The sequence below is a fragment of the Leucoraja erinacea genome, chromosome 38 (assembly GCF_028641065.1).
Source record: "Leucoraja erinacea ecotype New England chromosome 38, Leri_hhj_1, whole genome shotgun sequence".
Taxonomy (NCBI): domain Eukaryota; kingdom Metazoa; phylum Chordata; class Chondrichthyes; order Rajiformes; family Rajidae; genus Leucoraja; species Leucoraja erinaceus.
In genome coordinates, this window is record NC_073414.1 from 4,773,143 (window position 1) to 4,791,487 (window position 18,345).

The 18,345-nt window shown below is 50.2% G+C and overlaps 1 protein-coding gene across 1 annotated transcript in view; it reads right to left on the reverse strand.

Moving 5' to 3' along the window:
* The window catches only part of rab4b (RAB4B, member RAS oncogene family), a 29,523-nt gene extending 23,923 nt beyond the window's left edge, over positions 1–5,600 (reverse strand). Inside the window, exon 1 of the mRNA XM_055663666.1 lies at positions 5,569–5,600. Coding sequence (XP_055519641.1) covers positions 5,569–5,584 — 16 coding nt within the window. The 5' untranslated portion in view covers positions 5,585–5,600. The remainder of the gene's footprint in view (positions 1–5,568) is intronic.
* Between the last annotated feature and the right edge of the window lie 12,745 nt (positions 5,601–18,345).

Sequence of the window (18,345 nt, forward strand, 5' to 3'; positions counted from 1 at the left end):
GACTCTCTGAAGCGTTCCCAAGACCAGTGGCAATGCAGGGGCCAGATGGCCATGTACATTTTGTAAAATTGTAAATCATCACCAGAGAGAAAAAAAAACAGGCCCGCAATCTTTGCCCGTGGACAGACGCAATCCAAAGTCCAGGATTATGTACCAAGGAATCAGTGAAGCTTGGTATCGCCACTTCATCGCCTTTACGAAGAAAGGCCACTGTGTTCTTCATTACACACCGTGAGGATGGAGACCGAATAAAAACCTCAGTCTTAACAATCGCAGAATGCAATCAAAAGAACAAATGATACAATGTTGAGATCAAACAAAAGGAATCATTCATTCCATTATGGTGGTTTAGTCTCCGGAGATACAGCGCGGGAACTGGCCCTTCGGCCCCACCGAGTCCCGGGTCAACCAACGATACACCAGCATTATCCTACACACTAGGGTCAATTTACAATGTAATCAAAGCCAATTGTCCGACAAACCTGTAAGGCTTTCGAATTTGGGAGGAAACCAGAGCACCCAGAGAAAACGCACGTGGTCAAAAACTCGATACAGGCTCATAGTCAGGATGGAACCTGGGTCTCTGGTGCTGTGAGCCGGGAGTTCTACCGCTGCGCCACCTTAACAATAGGTGCCAGCGTAAAACACGAGTCATGCTCTTACTGAACAGCAGAACAGGCTGGTTGTACAAGGAGAAATTAAACAGGTCTACACTCTCCCAAGTTTAGGAGAAGAGGAGGAGGTGCCATCACTAAATAATACAAACATTTTTTGACGGACTTGATAGGATAAATCTGAAGATGACGTTTTCCCCTTGTTTAGGAGTCTAGAACCGGGGGTTGCAGCCTCTGGAGGAAGGGGAAAACTATTCAGAATGGAATGGACAGGGAACACTAGCCGTGAAAATCGCTGTCCAAGGCTGCGGATGTTCAGCCACTGAGCACCTTCAACGCAGAAAGTCACAAATATTTAGATGCTCGGACAATCGAGGAACTGGATTAGTGCAGGAAAATGGTGCCATGGTAAAACATGAGTCATGATCTTACTGAACAGCAGAACAGACGGGAGGAACCTACTGTTATATGTTGCAATGTTGAGCTTTGTAATTTGAACAGCAGTTATGAATGTTTATATAATGTTGGCAAATTTATTATAGCTCTGGGGGGGGAGTGGTGAAAGGAATGGTGTAAAAAAACCCAGCTCTAAATTCACAGCATTTTATTTCTTTGCTTAGCATCTCAGGAGGCCATAGACTGGAATCGCCACGAGGGTTTCACACAGTTGTTATAAACCCAGGGCACTCACCGGCACTGGACATCTGTTGAGGTACAACAGGCAGAGTTGTGGACGCAGGAGTGATATTTCACACAAGATCCCACGGCATCAATGGGATGACTGACCGGATAACGTTGTGGAGAATAACATCAAAGATCGAGGCTCACAGGAAGATTGAGCAAAGGGGGAAGTTGCCAAATGCATGACACACATTGGCAGATCTCAGCAAACACAGCAAAAAAACACCCACACCTCTGACCTAGAAACAAGGAAACTGGGGTGGTGGGTGTATAAAACGAGCTGCCGGGGCAGGTCATTGAGGCAGAGACTATCGCAATGTTTAAGAAGCAATTGGACAGGTACATGGATAGAACGGGTTTGGAGGGATATGGACCAAGCACAGGCAAGTGGGAATAGTGTAGATGAGGCAGGACACATGTACCCGGTGTTGGGGGAGCCCAGAACCAGGGGCCACACAGTTTAAGAATAAGGGGTAAGCCATTTACCAGGGAGATGAGGAAACACTTTTTCTCACAGAGAGTTGCGAGTGTGTGGAATTCTCTGGTGGAGGCCGGTTCTGTGGATACTTTCAAGAGAGAGCTAGATAGGGCTCTCCAGCCACGAGGCACCCAGTGTCGGCCCCCATTGTTCCACCTGCCGCTCACAATGATCCCACTGCTCCTCCGCGCAGATGGAGAAGCAGCACCAATCTCCTCACATATTCAGACCTGGCAGAAACACAACTTCAGCGTGTAGGGGGGAACTGCAGATGCTTGTTTACACCGAAGATAGACACAAAATGCTACAGTAGCTCAGCGGGTCAGGCAGCATCTCTGGAGAGAAGGAACAATTAACTTTCAGGGTCGAGACCCTTCTTCAGATCCTTCTTCAGAACCACAACTTCAGTGTTCATCATCACACTGGCCATTCAGGGAAACAACAGCCAACATGTATGTGGTGGAAAGTGCCCATAGAGACAGCACAAATATAGACCCCAGAAGGTAGTTGAGGCCACAGTTCATTGGCTATATTTAAGAGGGAGTTAGACGTGGCCCTTGTGGCTAAGGGGATCAGGGGGTATGGAGAGAAGGCAGGTATGGGATACTGAGTTGGATGATCAGCCATGATCATATTGAATGGCGGTGCAGGCTCGAAGGGCCGAATGGCCTACTCCTGCACCTATTTTCTATGTTTCTCCCCCTCCTGCCCCCCGACCCCCCCTTCCTGCCCCCCCCCCCTTCCCTCTGCCCATCATGCTTCACCCCAAGCATCAGCATAAGTGATCACAAATCTATAAATGGTTTTCCAGCTAAGTTGACATAGCAGCCGCAATCTGGAGCCAGTGATCATTGACAAATGTGTATGCACAGTCCGGCGTCGACGGTAATTCCACTCCTTATCCACAAATCCTGGGCAGAAGACGACATGAAGCTCTTGTTGCAACGGTTCACGCGGTCTAATCGGCTGCCCACCCTGACATTCTGCACTTCCAGTCTTGCCTCTGGTCTCAAAAGCAAGCCCGTGGGTGAAGATGGATGCAAGTGTCAAGGTCACTTGAAGCAACATTAAGCAGCCTCGAGCATTGCTCACAGGCACAACGTTGATGCTGCACTGAGCTTGTACAGCTAAAATCGACTGAACTGTGGAATAAAATGCTGAAGTTACAGCTTTGATTGTTAATTGTAATTGCTCCATAGAGTTAAAAGCCTTAAGAGGCATCATCCATTGGGCGGCACAGTGGCCTTACTGGTAGAGTCGCTGCCTCACAGTGCCAGAGACTGTGTTCCCACCCGACTTTGGCTGCTGTCTGCGAGGAGCTTGCATGTAGACAATAGACAAAAGGTGCAGGAGTAGGCCCTTCGAGCCAGCACCGCCATTCAATGTGATCATGGCTGATCATCCCCAATCAGTACCCCGTTCCTACCTTTTCCCCATATCCCCTGACTCCGCTATCTTTAAGAGCCCTATCTAGCTCTCTCTTGAAAACATCCAGAGAACCTGCCTCCCCCGCCCTCTGAGGCAGAGAATTCCACAGGCTCACAACTCCCTATGATCGTGTGGGCTTCCCCCGGGTGCTCCAGTTTCCTCTCAGATGTGCAGTTTGTAGGTTAATTGGCCCTCTGTAAATTGCTCTCTAATGTGAAGGGAGTTGATGCGAAATTGGGATAACTTAGAACTAGCGTGAACAGGTCGCGTGGACTCGGTGGGCTGAAGTTTCCAGGCTGGATCTTTTAATCCATCCAACATCTCCCCTGATCATGATCTATGTTTGCCCCAAACACAGTCGGGGTCAGATACAAGTTGTTTTAAGGGAATGAATGACACAGCTGTAACATACTGACATTTCATCAGGAACATTCCCAAAGAAATCCAATATCGTCTGCTTTGATCTGACCTTTTCACCCTTCTTTGTGCCCTTCCATATCTCTAGAACCTGCCTCCACTGCCCTCGGTGGCAGAGAATTCCACAGACAATCCCCCGAGAGGGAAGTGGTTAGAAGTAATCGCTAAGTCAGGTGGCCCTATCGTGCAGTTTCCAAAGATAGCAAAAAGGTGATTTTTCATGAATCAGTACATACAAAGCCACCTCATGTCCAATTACATTTGTAGTCAAACTGTAAAGGATATGGAGAAGATTTACGAGGATGTTACCAGGACTAGAGGGTTCGAGCTACAAGGAGAGGTTAAATAGGCTGGGTCTCTATTCCTTGGAGCGCAGGTGGATGAGGTGTGACCTTATGTAGGTGTACAAAATCATGAGAGGAATAGATTAGGTCGATGCACAGAGTCCCTTGCCCAAGTAGGTGAATAGAGGACCAGAGGGAATAGATTTAAGGTGAAAAATGTTATAGGTATCTGAGGGGTAACTTTTTCACACTCCATATGGAACATGCTGCCAGAGGAGGTTGTTGCGACTGGGACTATCCCAACATTTAAATAACAGTTAGACAGGTACATAGATAGGACAGGTTTGGAGGGCCATGGACCAAACGCAGACTGGTGCGACTAGTGTAGCTGGGGCATGTTAGCCGGTGTGGGCAAGTTGGGCCGAAGGGCCTGTTTCCTCTATGATCTAGTCACAAAGCGGCCAGTTTCTTTGAAGGCGACGCAACAGATAATGAGACAGGCAGCTGGTTTAGCAGCATTGGGGCAGGCTAAGAATGAAGTTATAACCAGCTGGGGAAGTCCCAACACATCAGATTGGGAACATGAGTCATAGCCTCAGAGGAGGACGCAAAACGTCAACATTTTAATGAAAAGATGGAAGAGCAAAATTACCAGTGATAAGATGGGGAGGGTGGAGGCAAAATAGGGTGGGGGGGGGGGGGAGACGTGATCTCAGTTGGTGGGCTAGGAAAATGGAATAGGGAGAGGCCGTGGGACAGGAAAGAGGTGGGATCAGGGAAGGGGTTGGTTGTCGGGGGAGGGAGGGATGGAGTTGAGGTATCAAAGATTATTGGAAGAATGCGAGAGAATAGGGGAAAAAAACCAGACCAGCCATGATTAGATGGTGGAGCAGACTCGATGGGCCACATGGCCTGATTTTGCCACTGTGACATGCGTGGGATTGGGATGGGGAGGGTATAGGTGGGGAGGGAATATGTGGGGGAGAGGGGAATATATGGGGGGGTAATGTGCTGGGTGATATATGGGGGGTATTTGGGGGGGAAGGTAATGTGGCTGGGTGATGTGGAGGATTTGGGAGATGTGTTGGACGAGGGGGTGAGGGCGAGGGGCAAATGGAGAGTGGATGGGTGATGTGAGGGGGGAGATTTGGGGGGGTGGAGGCGAGTGTTGGATGAGGGGGTGAGTGGCGAGTGGGATGTTGAGGGGAGAGTGGGGTGAGGTGAGAGGTTTGAGGGGGTAGAGAGTGAGGTGGTGGGGGGGGGGGGGTGGGGGGGGGGGCAGAGAGAGTGGGGGAGAGATGAGGGGAGGGGTTGGGATGTTGAGGGGGGGTTAGAGGGGGTGAGGGTGAGAGGTGGGAGAGGAGTGGGGGTGGGATGAGAGGGGTGAGGGTGAGAGGTGGGAGTGAGGAGGGATAGTAGTGGGATGAGAGTTGGGGAGGGGGGGGGAGTGAGAGGGGGAGTGGGCGAGGGGAGGTGAGGGGCGAGGGGAAGAGGGGGATGATGTGGGGGTAGGGACGTTGAGGGGGGGGGGCGAGGGGCAGAGAGAGTGGATGAGGGGGGGTGAGGGGGGTAACGTTGAGGGGTGTGGGGGGAGAGTGAGGCTGATGATAAAGGGGCGACATCACTGTATTTCCCTCCCCCTCCCTCCCCCAGCGCCGCCACTCACCGTAAGTCTCTGACATGGTGCCGGCTGCCTGCTGGGGTAGGGATGCCGCTGCTGTAGGCTGCCGTGGCCGGTGCCGTGGGAGTGGGGTCGAGGGTCGGGTCGGTGAAGAGGGGTGGGGGACGGCGAGGGGGCCTGCCTCAGGGCCCTTCACACACAATATGGCGGATGTCCCCTCCCCCCCCCCCCCCCCACCGACGTACTGCGTCATCACGCACAGTATTTCTCCCCCAGCGCCCCACTCACCGTAACTGCGTCAGCACGCACAACGTCTCCCCGTTCCGCTGCCCCCACACGCCGGGGTCGGGGTTCGTCATTGGGGCACAACGACTCCCAGGGCCCCCGACGTACTGGCGTCGTCACGCACAACGTCCCTCCCCGCCCCGACGTACTGCGTCATTACGCACAACGTCTCCCGCCCCCCCCCCCCCCCCCCCCACACACGCACCGCGCCGCCGTGTTCGTCATCACGCACAACGTCTCCCCGCCCCGACGTACTGCGTCATCACGCACAGCGCCGTTCCGGCATGACGTCACCCTCCACTCGGGGCAAGCAAGCGTCATCGCGCACCACGTCCGTCTCCAAAGAGCGCGTCATCACGCACTACGTCTGTCTCCACTGAGCCCAAGACAAGAGTATCCTCAATAAGGATTGTATCATAATTGTATAATAGTTTAGTATGGATATATGTTTGTATTGTATTTATGGCGGTGGGTTCTGGCTTGTTTTATTGTAGTGTAAATATTATTTTTAATAATTGAATAAATTTTTTGATTAAAAAAAAAAAAAAAAAAAAAAAAAGACAAGAGTCAAGGAAGTCAAGAGTCAGCAGGGCGGTGCTGGCTCGCAGGGCCGAATGGCCAACTCCTGCACCTAATGTCTATTGTCTATAGTCAACAGAGTTTAGAGTCAACAGAGAACAGAATCAAGTCAACAGTCTAGAGTCTAGTCAACAGTCTAGAGTCTAGTCAACAGTCTAGAGTCTAGTCAACAGTCTAGAGTCAAGAGTCTAGAGTCTAGTCAACAGAGTCTAGTCAAGAGTCTAGAGTCTAGTCAACAGAGTCTAGTCAACAGTCTAGAGTCTAGTCAACAGTCTAGAGTCAAGTCAACAGAGTCTAGTCAACAGTCTAGAGTCTAGTCAACAGAGTCTAGTCAACAGTCTAGAGTCTAGTCAACAGAGTCTAGTCAACAGTCTAGAGTCTAGTCAACAGAGTCTTGTCAACAGTCTAGAGTCTAGTCAACAGAGTCTAGTCAACAGTCTAGAGTCTAGTCAACAGAGTCTAAACAACAGTCTAGAGTCTAGTCAACAGTCTAGAGTCTAGAGTCTAGTCAACAGTCTAGAGTCTAGTCAACAGTCTAGAGTCCAGTCAACAGTCTAGAGTCTAGTCAACAGTCTAGAGTCTAGTCAACAGAGTCTAGTCAACAGTCTAGAGTCTAGTCTAGAGTCTAGTCAACAGAGTCTAGAGTCAACAGTCTAGAGTCTAGTCAACAGTCTAGAGTCTAGTCAACAGTCTAGAGTCTAGTCAACAGTCTAGAGTCTAGTCAACAGAGTCTAGTCAACAGTCTAGAGTCTAGTCAACAGAGTCTTGTCAACAGTCTAGAGTCTAGTCAACACAGTCTAGAGTCAAGTCAACAGTCTAGAGTCTAGTCAACAGAGTCTAGTCAACAGTCTAGAGTCTAGTCAACAGAGTCTAGTCAACAGTCTAGAGTCTAGTCAACAGAGTCTAGTCAACAGTCTAGAGTCTAGTCAACAGAGTCTTGTCAAGAGTCTAGAGTCTAGTCAACAGAGTCTAGTCAACAGTCTAGAGTCTAGTCAACAGAGTCTAGTCAACAGTCTAGAGTCTAGTCAACAGTCTAGAGTCTAGTCAACAGAGTCTAGTCAACAGTCTAGAGTCTAGTCAACAGAGTCTAGTCAACAGTCTAGAGTCTAGTCAACAGAGTCTTGTCAACAGTCTAGAGTCTAGTCAACAGAGTCTAGTCAACAGTCTAGAGTCTAGTCAACAGTCTAGAGTCTAGTCAACAGAGTCTAGTCAACAGTCTAGAGTCTAGTCAACAGAGTCTAGTCAACAGTCTAGAGTCTAGTCAACAGAGTCTTGTCAACAGTCTAGAGTCTAGTCAACAGAGTCTTGTCAACAGTCTAGAGTCTAGTCAACAGTCTAGAGTCTAGTCAACAGAGTCTAGTCAACAGTCTAGAGTCGAGTCAACAGAGTCTAGTCAACAGTCTAGAGTCTAGTCAACAGAGTCTTGTCAACAGTCTAGAGTCTAGTCAACAGAGTCTGTCAACAGTCTAGAGTCTAGTCAACAGTCTAGAGTCTAGTCAACAGAGTCTAGTCAACAGTCTAGAGTCTAGTCAACAGAAGAGTCAAGAGTCTAGAGCAGTGACGGACTGGCCAGGGTGTGAGCCCCATATATCAAGTGGGCCCCTGATGAAGTGGGTCCCCTTTGTCTCCTGGCAACCAATATTTTTAATAATAATAATAATAATAATAAGTTTATTTATATAGCACATTTATAGTCAATTTTCATTGACCCCAAAGTGCTTTACATAATTTAAAAATCAGTTCCATACAAAGCATAAAGATGGGTTAACAAAATAATAAAATGCATAAACAGGACACAACATGTAACATAAACATCCACCACAGCATTCATCACTGTGGTGGAAGGCACAGAAATTTTTTTAGACCTGCACTGGTCTAGAGTCCACAGAATCTAGAGTCAACAGTCAATATCATTCAAATCATTTGCTATGTCGCTGTTCCAGGGAGATGCTAAATGCATTTCGTTGTCTCTGTACTGTACACTGACAATGACAATTAAAATTGAATCTGAATCTGAATCTGAATCTGAATCTGAATAGTGTTAAGAGAATCAAGAGTCAGTCTGAAGAAGGGTTTTGGCCCGAAACATTGCCTATTTCCTTTGGATCAGTCTGAAAAAGGGTCTTGGCCCGAAACGTTGTCTATTTCCTTCGCTCCATAGATGCTGCTGCACCCGCTGAGTTTCTCCAGCATTTTTTGTGTAGCTTCGATTTTCCAGCATCTGCAGTTCCTTCTTAAACACAAGAGTCCAAAGAGTCCAGAGGGGAAAGTCAAGACTCTGAGCAGTTGCCTCACCTGAGTTCCAGGCTCAGCACCAGACCCACCATCTCCACGATGCAGACTCCTACACCACGTGGCCTGATTCTGCTGGGTCCTACTGTTCCTCCCTCCTAATCTCGGTAGTGATGTAGTCGCAACAGAGACAGACTTCACCTAGTCCTTTCCACCCCATCAGCCGTCTCCTACAACATAAAATCCTCCGAAATTTCCGCCACCTCCAACGGGATCCCACCACTACCCACAGTCCCATCTCCCCCCCTTTCTGCCTTCCCTCCGCAACTTCCTGGTAAACTCATCCCTACCCGCCCTAACCACCCCCTCCCCAGGTACCTTCCCTTGCAACTGCAGAAGATGCAACGCCTGTCACTATGCCTGCTCCCTCGACTCTGTCCAGGGACCCCGACAGTTCTTTCAGGTGAGGCAGAGGTTCACTTGCACCTCCTCCAACCTCACCTACTGTATCCGTTGTTCAAGATGTGGACTCTTATACATCGCCGAGACCAAACGCAGACTGGGCGATCGTTTCGCCGAACACCTTCGCTCAGCCCGCCTGAACTGATCTCTCGGTTGCTGGACGTCTTAATTCTGCTTCCCGTTCCCACACAGACCTCTCTGTCCTTGGTCTCCTCCATTGTCAGGGTGAGGCTAAACACAAATTGGAGGAACAGCATCTCATATTTCGCTTGGGCAGCTTACAGCCCAGTGGTATGAATATTGATTTCTCTCACTTCAGGTAGCCCCGGCATTCCCTCTCCCTCTATCCCTCCCCCACCCAAGTTGCACCAGCTTCTCGTTTTCACCCAACAAACAGCCAACAATGGCCTGTTTCTTTATCATTGTTACCTTTTTTTGCACATCTTTCATTCATTGTTCCTGGGGTGAGAAGATTACGACCTTCACGTGGTCCGCCCTGTTTCGATTAATGCAATCAACTCGACGTGCACAAACAGAAGATCAAATAGAACAAGTTGTCCAACAACTTTAGGCTGTGCAAGAAGATTCATTGCTCTTTATCTCTCCACATCACCGTCGATATCTCTCGTTTCCCTTATCCCTAACCAGTCTGAAGAAGGGTCTCGACCCAGAAACGTCACCCATTCCTTCTGTCCAGAGATGCTGCCTGTCCCGCTGAGTTACTCCAGCTTGTTGGAGTAACAATCTTTGGTATTCTCTTAGTCTCACCAGCAGGGTGCAGACAGCTAGCAGACGGTCACCCACTGCTCTGGAGTTCCTTTGTTGACCTGAAGGTGGCAGTCAAAGATCAATCTCCCCACTGGTGGTCCTTCCAAATTCTATTCCCTTCCTCTCATTGAGTCGAATAGCACAGAGACAGGCCATTCGGCCCACAATGTCCATGCTGACTATCGCCTGCCCAGGAGCGAAGAAGATCGCAGAGAGCTGTGGACACTGCCCAGTCCATCACAGGTTACGATCGCCCCTCCATTGAAGCGATCTATAGAAGGCACGGTGGCGCAGCGGTAGAGTTGCTGCCTCACAGCGCCAGAGACCCGGGTTCAATCCCAACTGCGGGTGCTGTCTGTACGGAGTTTGTGTACGTTTAGTTTAGAGATACAGCATGGAAACAAGCCCTTCGGCCCACCGAGTCCGCACCGACCAGCGATCCCCGCACACTATCCTACACACACACATTAAGGATGATCTACAATTTTACCAAAGCCAATTAACCTCGAAACTTGTCTAAGAAGGAACTGCAGATGCTGGAAAATCGAAGGTGAATAAAAATGCTGGAGAAACTCAGCGGGTGCGGCAGCATCTATGGAGAGAAGGAAATAGGTGACGTTTCGGGTCGAAACCCTGAAGAAGGGTCTCGACCCGAAACGTTGCCTATTTCCTTCGCTCCATAGATGCTGCTGCACCCGCTGAGTTTCTCCAGCATTTTTAACCTGGAAACCTGCACGCCTTTGGAGTGTGGGAGGAAACCGGAGCGCCCGGAGAAAACCCACGCGGGTCACGGGGAGAACGTGCAAACTCCGTACAGACAGCACCCGTAGTCGGGATCGAACCCGGGTCTCCGGAGCTGCACCCTGTTTGCCGCTGCACCACCGTGACCACCCACCCTCCGTGATGTGTATGCGAGACCCCTGAACATCCCCCCCCCTCCCCCTCCCCCTCCCCCTCCCCCTCCCCCTCCCCCTCCCCTGCTTATCACAGCAACACTCAAACACATTGGTGCATGTGAGGGCTATAAATGAAACAGACGGGGCTGGCAAACTTTACATTCCCACCCCAGCCTGTGTGGTCTGGTGCCAGACTGGAGATGTGCTCAGCCTGTCCTCGACCCCCCCCCTAACACACTAACTAACAACGTCACCCACAACTGGCCGGCCCAGATGAATGGGTGTTTACAATGGAGATAGTTGTTCGGCCCCAGGAGGTCACCAACATCTCGCCTTGACTTCAGCTCCTAGACGCAATGATCCCCCCCCTCCTCTGCACCCACCTCCCCTCCCACAAATACCTCCCCCCCACCCTTCCTTCCACACCCCCCCCCCCTCCCTTCCCTGTGGCCCACTTAGATGCGGATCCTCGATTTCACTTCCCTCAATGTCCCTTCCCCCTCATCACCTCTCCTCTCCCCCCCTAATTCCATCCTCCCCTTCTCCTCTCCCCCTCTCCCCTCTCCCCATTCTGCCTCTCCCCTCTTCCCCATCCCAATCCCCCTCCCCCCCTCCCCCTCCTCCCATTCCCATTCCCCCTCATTCAGATTCAGATTCAGATTCCCTCCCCATTTTAATTGTCATTGTCCCCCCAGTACAGAGACAACGAAATGCAAATCCCCTCCCCCACTCATCCCTTTACCCTCCCCCCTCTTCCCCCTCATACCATCCCGCTCCCCTCCCCCCCCCCCCCCCATTCCCCTCCCCCATCCCAATCCCCCCCATCCCCTCCTCCCCTCCCCCACTCATCCCATCACCCTCCCCCCTCCACCAATCCCAATCCCCCTCCTCCCTTCCCCCCTCCGCCCTCATCCCATTTCCCCTCATCCCCATCCACCACCATCCCTTCCTCCAGCTTCACACCTTAGACATTCACAATCTAAACGTTCTTTAAATGTTGGGGTGATGCCTCCCTCAACTACCTGCTCTGGCAGCTCGATCCAAACGCCCACCACCCTGTGTGTGAAAGATGCTGCCCCTCAGTTCCCTATTAAACTTTACGATGGTGCAGCGGTAGAGTTGCTGCCTTACAGCGCTCACAGCGCCGGAGACCCGGGTTCGATCCCGACGACGGGTGCTGTCTGTACGGAGTTTGCACGTTCTCCCCGTGGGTTTTCTCCGAGATCCTCAGTTTCCTCCCCCACACACGTGTGAGAAAGTTTGCCTGATGTGTTGTTGGATTCTTCACACCATGTAGGCCTTAGCGACAGCATTTAATATTCCCTCTCTCCCTACCACAGGTCAGCACGCAACAAAAGCTTTTCACTGTACCTCAGTGCACGTGACAATTAACTAAACTCAACCCCATAGGTTGAATCATTTCACTTTTGAAACATCAACGGCAATTTTAAGCCAGAATAACTGAACAGCAGAAATATGTATTGGCATTTTAAATATGTATGTCATGTTTTATACTTTGGCAATATAACAATGTATTTTTATCATGCCAATAAAGGGGGAGGGGGGTGGGGGAGAGGGGGGAGAGAGATTGAAGGGAGATTGATGGGGGAGAGAGGATTGAATTGAAGGGAGAGGAGAGAGAGAGTGGGAGGAGAGAGAGAGGGGGGAGAGAGAGAGAGAGAGGGGGAGAGAGAGAGGGGAGAGAGGGAGAGAGAGAGGAGAGAGAGAGAGGGAGAGAGAGAGAGAGAGAGAGATGGAGAGAGAGAGAGAGGGGGAGAGAGAGAGAGGGGGGAGGAGAGAGAGAGAGAGGGGGGAGAGAGAGAGAGAGAAAGAGGGAGAGATAGGGAGAAGTATACTTGTATTTATACTTATGCATTTTAAATATGTATGTCATGTATTATACTTTGGCGATATAACAATGTATTTTTATCATGCTAATAAAGTTCTTAAATTGAAAATGAAAATTGAAAATTTGAAGAGAGAGGGAGAGAGAGGAGAGAGGAGAGGAGAGAGAGAGGGGGGGAGAGAGAGAGAGAGAGGGAGAGAGAGGGAGAGAGAGAGAGAGAGATGGAGAGAGTGTGAGGGAGAGAGAGAGGAGAGAGAGAGTGGGGAGAGGGAGAGAGAGAGGGAGTGAGAGGCGAGAGAGTGAAGGAAAGAGAGAAGAGAGAGAGATGAGGGAGAGAGAGAGAGAGAAGGGGGAGAGAGAGAGAGAGAGAGAGGGAGAGAGAGAGAGAGAGAGAGAGAGAGAGAGAGAGAGAGAGAGAGAGGGAGAGAGAGAGAAGAGAGAGAGAGAGATAGAGAGAGAGGGAGTGGGAGAGAGGGGGAGAGGGAGAGATGGGGAGAGAGAGAGAGAGAGAGATAATGGGAAAGAGAGGGAGAGAGAGAGGAAAGGAGTGGATATGAGAGAGAAAGAGAGGGAGAGAGGAGGGAGACAGTGAGAGAGAGAAGGGAGAGAGGGAGGGAGAGAGGGGAAAGAGAGAGAGAGAGAAAGAGAAAGAGAGAGCGAGAGAGAGAGAGGGAGAGATGTGGTGAGAGAGAGGGAGAGAGTGGGAGAGAGAGGAAGAGAGAGATAGGGAGTGGGGAGGGAGGGAGTGAATATTAACAGCTACCACAGGCCTACATGTTGTGAATCATTGAACAACACACCAGGCAACCTTTCTCACACTTGCCCTGGAGGCAGTGATTAAAAGGCATTCACTTTTAATGAAACAGCACAAAATGGTTTCAATCTCGCTCTCCCCACTCCCCCTGACACACACACAGTGAGCTGGGAGAATGTGGGAAAAACCCGCTCAGGCAAAACGGCGGTGACCTCTTGGGGAGCATGATTGTTCTGCTGTCACCTTGGTGGCATGGTTACAGAAGAGGCCTATAGTCACGGTGATCCACTCTATTGTGCGGGGATGGGGGGAGCGCTGAGCGGTGGGAGTTTGGGTCTAATTGGGTGGAACAGCAGGAGGAGTCTGAAATCATCCTGTCAGCTCTGGCTGTGAGCAAGAGGCCAAAGTTAGAGGCTTTAGATGAGGCAGCGTGGGGGGTAAAGTAGCAGACTTAACCCTTCGTGGGACAAGGGGTAGAGTTGCTGCCTCACAGCGCCAGGGACCCGGGTTCGATCCTGACCACGGGTACAGGATAATCAGCCATGATCACATTGAATGGTGGTGATGGCTCGAAGGGCCGAATGGCCTACTCCTGCACCTCCATTGTCTATTGTAATAATTCTGTTTCAAATGTCCCCTGAATCTCTATTGTCCTTACCCCATCGCTACCAGCCTTCTGAAGGGTTCATTTCACAAGTGGAAACTCTGTCTGTACGGAGTTTGCACGTTCTCCCTGTTGACCCGCGTCAGTTTTCTCCGGGTGCTCCGGTTTCCTCCCACACTCCAGGTTCGTAGGCTTGTCCCGCTGAGTTACGTACTCCGGAATTTTGTGTTCCCCCGACATCAGTCTGAAGAATAATATATTTTAGTCTCACTGCACAGAGGTACAACGAGATTTGGTACGCAGCTTCCATCCGATGTAATAACTTAATTAACTAAAAATCTAGACACCCAGAGAAACAAGGTTTAAAGGGAAAAAAAAGATCTCGACCCAAAACGTCACCCATTCCTTCCATTCAGAGATGCTGCCTGTCCCGCTGAGTTACTCCAGCATTTTGTGTCTATCTTCCATTTCCTGTTCTTTCCAACCCAGGATCGCAGGTTAATTGGTTTCTGTAAACTGTGTGTAGGAAGAACATGTACGGGGCGATCGTTGGTCAGTGTGGACATGACTGCCCAAAGGGGCTGTTTCAACTCTGTCTCTCTAAAACCAAAGTTAAAACTAAAAGTGAAAAAAAGATAAAATTAAAGATGGTCGGCATGGACTTGATGGGCAGAAGGGCCTGTTTGCAGGCCTGATCTGTGGAACTACTCGATCAAGTTCGATCCTGACTACGGGTGCTGTCTGTACGGAGTTTGCTTGTTCTCCCTGTGACCATGTGGGCGCTCCGGTTTCCACCCACATTTCAAAGTCGTAAAAGTTTGTAGATTAATTGGTTTCTGCAAAAAATTGTCAATTGTCCCTAGCGTGTAAGATACTGCGAGTGATAGTACTGGTGACCGCTGAGCTTGGTGGGCCGAATGGCCTGTTTCCACGCTGTGTCTCTAACAGGGGTCTCTGTCAGGGGGCTAAGGGGTGAAGGCAGGAGAATGGGGTTGAGAGGGAGAGATAGATCAGGCATGATTCAGATCGAATTGCGAAATGCATTAGACAACGAAATGATCGAATTGCGGAGGAGACCTGATGGGCCGAATGGCCTAGTTGTGCTCCAATCCACTTATCTAATGAACCGTTCAGTAGCCTGTTAGCGATGGGGACGGAGCGTGTAAGGAGAAGAGAGGTCCGAAGGGAACAGGGGACATTTGAAACAGAAACATTACAATAGACAATAGACAATAGGTGCAGGAGTAGGCCATTCGGCCCTTCGTGCCAGCACCGCCATTCAATGTGACCATGGCTGATCATCCCCAATCAGTACCCCGTTCCTGCCTTCTCCCCATATCCCCTGACTCCGCTATTTTTAAGAGCTCTCTCGAAAGCATCCAGAGAACCTGCCTCTGAGGCAGAGAATTCCACAGACTCACAACTCTCTGTGTGTGAGAAAAAGTGTTTCCTCGTCTCCGTTCTAAATGGCTCACCCCTTATTCTTAAACTGTGTGGCCCTGATGCTATTGCTTAAACGTGCTGGCAGGATCATCACCGTTTTAGCCTGGGGCCTGTACACTCAGCAGCGATTACTGCCGTTTCCTCATTCTACAGGTTACTTGTTTGAACAAAGCCCTTAGTTGAGGTTTTGACTGAAGGCTGTCACCTGGTCCCGGAGGCTAGCCGAAGACCTGCCTTAAACCCGTTTTTTTTAAAAGACAATCCTGGAATTGAAAACCGCTGATTATCCCCTTCCTTCGCATCCTGCCCAAAACATAAACACGTCTCCCAGGCCTAGCCGGCTGCTTCATCACAAAGACAGCTAGGATTACAGGCATGGGTAATTAAGTAGGGTGCAGATCAGAGGTGAAACAGTCCTCTGAAGTCTCTGAGCAAAGTGTTATTGCAGAGAGGAGGAGTGAAAATCCTGGCACAGTTGATTACTGGGGAGGATGTGGAGCAAAACCGACATTGTGTGTTGTGTTAAAGCCTTAATTACAGCTCCTGCTATAGTGGCCCAGCCTGCTTTCATTGAAGGAACTGCAGATGCTGGTTTAAACCGAAGATAGACACACACACATATAGACACACACACATATAGACACACACACACACACACACACACACACACACACACACACACACACACACACACACACACACACACACACACACACACACACACACACACACACACACACACACTAACACACACACACACACACACACACACACACACACACACACACACACACACACACACACACAACGCTGGAGTAACTCAGCGGGACAGGCAGCATCTCTGGAGAGAAGGAACCAAAGATCCTACAGCGAGCAAGATGGTCCACTCGCCGAGAAAGACATAGTACGGTCATGGGCAGATTCGTGGGTCATTTTCGGCCCCATTTCCGTAACCGGCTTCCGTCTCCGCACCAAAGATCCCGTAGCGGAGCAAAGATACTAGTGCGGAGACGGAAGCCGGTTACGGAAACATCCTCATAAAAATCAAAGTTCTTTGGTGAAAATCTTCTCCTCATTTTCAGAATTATAATTTATTAACACAAACTGTTCCCCCGCAACGTTGATTACACTTCCCCAACATCGGGAACAATCTTCCTGCATCTAGCCTGTCCAACCCCTTAAGAATTTTGTAAGCTAGATAGTCCATGGAAACAGGCCCTTCGGCCCACCAAGACCGTGCCGGCCAGTGATCCCCCCATACACAAACACTATCCTAACATCAGGGACAATTTACAGAAGCAATTTACAAGTTTACCGATATTAGAACAGCACCTTGATCAGTTTTCTTAAACTTCCACAATGGCTGGCTGTTTCGTTTTAGTTTAGTCCAGTTTAGGCCCTTCGGCCCACCGTGTCCGCCCCGACCAGCGATCCCCGCACATTTACACTATCCTACACCCACTAGGGACAATTTTACATTTTATACCAAAGCCAATTAACCTACAAACCTGTACGTCTTTGCAGTGTGGGAGGAAACCGGAGATCCCGGAGAAAGCCCGCGCAGGTCACGGGGAGAACGTACAAACGCCGTACAGACAGCACCCGTAGTCAGGATCGAACCCGGGTCTCTGGCGCTGTGAGGCAGCAACTCTGCCCTTGCTTGGAAGAAAACTAGGTTTTCTTCTCGGAGTCTCTCAATTTTCAGTAAAAATTGTGAATTTCCCCTAGTGTGTGGGATAGATCTAGTGCACGGGGGTGATCACTGGTCAGCATGGACTCGGTGGGCTGAAGGGCCTGTTTCCACGCTGTATTTCTAAACTAAACTGAAGTAAATCTATAAGTGGGGTGTGATTCGCACCCTGTCCGGGGAGTGCAGGGACATTCCCGGGCAGACTAGGGATCAAGAACCTTAAATTCAATCAACTTCCTCCTGTGGCTCGACACAAACTGCTGGAGTAACTCAGCGGGACAGGCAGCATCTCTGGAGAGAAGGAATGGGTGACGTTTCGGGTCGAGACCCTTCTTCATAAATATCCTTGCCTCGACCCGAAACGTCACCCATTCCTTCTATCCAGAGATGCTGCCCGTCCCGCTGAGTTACTCCAGCGTTTTGTGTCTTATCTTCGGTTTAAACCAGTGTCTGCAGTTCCTTCTTACAAACTTGCTGGTGTGGGTTCATTAAGGAGAATGGGAGGTGCTCTTCCTGAAGAGCCTCTTTAGGCTGCAGTCATGCAGAACCAGTCTGTTTAAAGACCCTTGTCAGTTTCTCTCACATACCAGCGACTTTCACACGGACTGAGGGAGGTGTCAGAGTCAGTCAGAGTGCTGCTGCCCTCATGAGAAAGTTGATGCTGGTTCTAACTCAGTCAGGGGCCTGCGGGTGGGGGGGGGGGGGCACTGATTACTGGAAGAATACACTGTCACACACAGCTGCTCACCAGCGTGGGAGAGGGAGAGAGCGAGGGGGAGAAAGAGAGGGATGGAGGGAGAGGGAGAGTGGAGGAGAGAGGGAGGGGGAGAGAGAAAATGAGGGAGAGGGAGAGAAGGAGAAAGGGAGAGTGAAGGAAAGAGAGAGGAGAAGGGAGAAGAGGGAGGGGAGAGAGAAGAGTGAGGGAGGAGAGGGAGAGGGGGAGAGAGGAAATTACAGAGAGAGAGAAGGAGAGGGAGGGAGAGAAGGAGAAAGGGAGAGTGAAGGAGAGGGAGAGGAGAAGGGAGAGAGAGAGGGGGGGAGAGAGAGAAGGAGAAAGGGAGAGTGAAGGAAAGAGAGAGGAGAAGGGAGAGAGGAGAGGGGGAGAGAGTGAAGGATTGAGAGAGGAGAGGGAGAAGGGGAGAGAGAGAGGGAAGGAGAGAGAGAAGGAGAGGGAGAGGGAGAGGGAGAGAAGGAGAGGGAGAGAGAGAGAAAATTACGGGAGAGAGAGAAGGAGAGGGAGGAGAGAGAGAGAAGGAGGGGGGA